General features: G+C 41.9%; 1 protein-coding gene across 1 annotated transcript in view; it reads right to left on the reverse strand.

Moving 5' to 3' along the window:
* Nucleotides 1-1,093: 1,093 nt before the first annotated feature.
* Nucleotides 1,094-3,996, reverse strand: part of LOC101851075 (beta,beta-carotene 15,15'-dioxygenase-like) — a 26,451-nt gene continuing 23,548 nt past the window's right edge. The window contains exon 3 of the mRNA XM_013088149.2: nt 1,094-2,514. Coding sequence (XP_012943603.1) covers nt 1,096-2,514 — 1,419 coding nt within the window. The 3' untranslated portion in view covers nt 1,094-1,095. The remainder of the gene's footprint in view (nt 2,515-3,996) is intronic.

A 3,996-nucleotide genomic window follows, 5' to 3' on the forward strand; every position in this document is an offset into this window, starting at 1 on the left:
CTTCTGGCAAGTTAGGGGGGAGGTCTGGTGAGCTAAAAATAAGATTTTTATTCACTGACCTAAATATATGAATTTAGCACTGTAAGACTCAATGCCAAGATGCGAAATGATTTGGGTTTTTTATTCATGACATATAGCACTCGTTGCCATAGTGACGGCGACCGTCTTGAGAATAAACACAAATCTTGAATTCCTAGATTCTCAAACACTAATCAAGATATTCTAGATTGTAAGATAGGCATTGAGAGGCAGGACCTCTATTGAGGTAATAGCGCGACTATTTTTTTATATGGTTGTTATCATGGATGTAGCATGACTTTGAATTTTGTGATGCAAAAAAAGTTTTTAAAATACCCTCCCCCCCTCTAACCTGATATAAATGCTCATGCCCCCTGTCATATACAATAAAGACCACAAAAAAAGTAGCTCAGTCCTGAGAAATATGGATAAGCTAAGCTATCACTGTGCCAAATTTCAAGTCTCAAGGGCAATCAGTAAGCGAGATTAAAAATGTTTCGTTTAGCTCATTATCTAGAAATATGGATAAGCTATGACGTACTGTGCCAAATTTCAAGTCTCTAGGGCAATAAGTAGGCGAGATTTGAGGATTTTGTGGCATGCCTTCCATGAAAAACACAGTTCAGAGAAAATGGTCATTAAAGTAAAAAAAATGACCTACTGCGGTACTATTAGTAGCCATATGAAACAAAATTTCACATACAGCTTTCTTACCTCAGCAAAAATGGGCATAAAAGGTGTTGAGCCAAACAAAAAATCGACAAAAAATTCTCAAACTGGCGGGAAAATGCCGATATCTTCAATTTCATTATTTTGACGAGCGTCTGATTTTCACAAAATACCTCCCATCTGTTTTGAAGAAATTTTCATGTTCTGAAAACTGCTGTTTATTGATAAAAATTGAGAAGATTAGATTCGTTTTCATTTCTAAAGTACTTAGAAACATTTTGTGATGAATACTTAATGAGGCCCTTATTTTATAGAGCTTTACCAGAATAACAAATCCACTCAAATAATGAGACAGTGCGGATTTCTTTTCGTTTTTTTTCTTTTTTCCTCCCTTCTGATTTTTTCTGACTATTTATCTTCCTGTTCAAAATAGCGGCCATGCAGGGAGTAAGGAATGTATGTTGGCAAGTCCGCGCGGTTCACTGACGTCATCGTCCGGGCATCAAGAACCGACAGGTAGGTTATCTCCCTTACCCCATCCAGAACCGGAACCAGGAGGAGACCGTCATCCTCCGCGGTGGCCCCAGGAGTGGGCACGAACCAGGGCTCCACAGGGAAATGTCCGGCCATTTGCCACGTGAGGTCAGCTTTCCCTCTACCACACAAGTCTTTCTTCACAACTGCTGTCGCGCTGAGGGTGATGTTGTCAGTCTTTATCACGAGTCCGTACACGAAGCAATAGTGCTTGGAGCGGTACTTTTCGTTGATCACTGGCATGTCCAAGAGCGACGCAAGGCTCGGATTTGACGGGTCGATATCAATTGGAAGTTCGGTGACTTGACCTTTTACAAGGTCAATGGACAACCGTTTGAGGAGCGCGTGCGCCGCGAAAGAATTTCTCTTGACAGGGTCTCTCAGTATCTCCAGCTCCAGGTGGTGAACAAAATCTGGGTTCGGGTAGGTGGAAATGTCCATTATGATGGTCGTCTCGTTGACGTCATAAGCGTTGACGTGGTGCATTGTGAACACGCAGGGCATGGTGACCGTCTGTATGTGGCCAGAGCCTAACCCCACCACGTACAGAGTAGCTGGCTGTGTGCCGTCCCAGTCCAGACACGAGAAAGGTTCCGCTTTTTGGGCCATGCAGTAGATGTTGACGTGGAAGGGGCTGGCCAGGAGGATCGCCTTGGTCTGTGTCACCGAGAACGAGTGCATGTACGGGAGTCGCTCCACAGGCCACTGCGCGATGATTTTACGTCTCTTTAAAGACTTGACGCGAATTAGGTTAATCACGTTGCTGTCCCAGGGGTAGAAGGCTACGCTGGACAGGAAGGTCAAGTAGTTGTTCGTCCCTGGCTCTGGGACGGGATGAGCAGACGACAAGAGGTTGAGGAAGCCACTTCCTTGTAAGGCAGTCGCCGACTTGGGCGTTTTTTTAATGACCGGGACAACCCTTCTCTTGGTTGAGAGATCATCTATGTCTATCTTGTAGGAGATCCAAAAGTCGCTGAGAGCGGCGTATTCGTGCCTCTTCTTCTTGGGGTGAGGGAACCGGAAAATGTTGATGTTCATGTTATCGATACCTCTTAACAGACACCGGACTTTCTCAAAAAATGAAAACGGCGGTGTCACAGACTGGAACAGTAGAAATGGCGCTATCGTGTTGGTTTTCTGGGACATCCTGTAGACCCTTGATCGTATAAACTTTGTGGAGAATAGAGCTGTAGAGTTACCTTGAAACTTCCAACTGGCCAGTTTAGCAAAGCCATCAAATGCGTGAACCACTCGCCTGGGTCCATTCTCATATTGCCCTAATCCATTGCGGACCTGAAGAGAAAAGATGGACAGTATTACTGTAACATTTCTCAGCTTCTGTTTCAGTAAAATTTTCACATTACTCAAAATGTGCAGCATTATTGACGACAACCCAGTTTCCATACAAAGTCAGCTGTCCGTTTAATTGGAAAGAATGAACAAATCGCACCAGAACACCCACCAACCACCCACCTTTTCTGAATAAACAAGAGCAAAGTTGTCAAATGTAGCTATGCCAGGCCCTACTTAAACAAGAAAAGAGTTCGAAGCCAGTGCAATACAAAAATATTTGATGCTTACTCTCTAAAATCAACACACCCGAAAATCAACACACAGTTTTATATATAGACGCTGCCATCGCCACTGATAAAACGTTTGGTATGCATGTAGTTTATTAAGTTGAGTTTGTTTTCCCTCAGAACACTGCTGCTCTTACTCTTTGCATACAAGATAATATGTCACTCTCTAAAATAATAATAATAATACTTTTAAAAAGCACCAAACGTGATGTAATGAAACTGTCACCATTTCTCATCTCTAAAAAAAAAGGAGGTGAACTAACTTGTGGTATACAACCTTAAATAAAGTTAAAGAAAAAAAAATGAAATGCAGTTGAAATCTCCCAACACTGTGTTGATGAGCAAAGTGGTTGTCTTAGACAATTGACCCTCTGGAACAGTGAGTGTCGTAATAGTACGGAAAAACACAAGGAAGGAAGTGGGAAATGCTCGTCTGTTCAGGGGATTATCTTGGCCAAGTGGCTGTTGGAACAAGACCGGCCGTATCTCATCAATCAAAAAGCAGAAAAGAGGAAATTAAACTGATTTTAAAATAAGTCTAGGTTTCTTCGCTCCAGAGCCTCTTTACTTTAATCGGGGTTGAGCGCTATATAAATACCATAATATTATTACTATTTGAAATGTGTTATAAGAATCTCATGGACAGAGAGAAAATCGAATACAGAAGTGCTCTAAATAGCAGGTAGTGAAAGATCAATAATCAAAACCATCAGAAAAAGATATCTAAAATTCTTTGGCCACAAAAATAGAACAAATGGACAAGAGAAATTGCTGCTGTATGGAAAGATTGAGGGAAAGAAGAAGAGAGGAAGACAAAGAATAATATACACAAATGGCCTGAACAATTTTTTAACGAATAACACAAAGAGAAAGAAAATCGAGCCGATCAAGAAGGCGCTCATATGACCTTATGCAGTTGTGAGCGCCGTAACAATTCTACTAAAACTAAACTAAAACTAAGCAGACTACAGGAAGGAATAGGATACCATGTTCGTCGACATGACACCTGAAGCAGACGAAGAATCATTGTTATACCCCAAACCTTCCAGACCGGAGTCAGGTGCTCTGCTGTCGCACTCAGGACACCCGCGAGTTGGACTACTACTACTACTACTACTACTACTACTACTACTACTACTACCACTACTACTACTACTACTACTACTACTACTACTACTACTACTACTACTACTAC

The sequence above is a fragment of the Aplysia californica genome, unplaced genomic scaffold (assembly GCF_000002075.1).
Source record: "Aplysia californica isolate F4 #8 unplaced genomic scaffold, AplCal3.0 scaffold00693, whole genome shotgun sequence".
NCBI classification, from domain to species: domain Eukaryota; kingdom Metazoa; phylum Mollusca; class Gastropoda; order Aplysiida; family Aplysiidae; genus Aplysia; species Aplysia californica.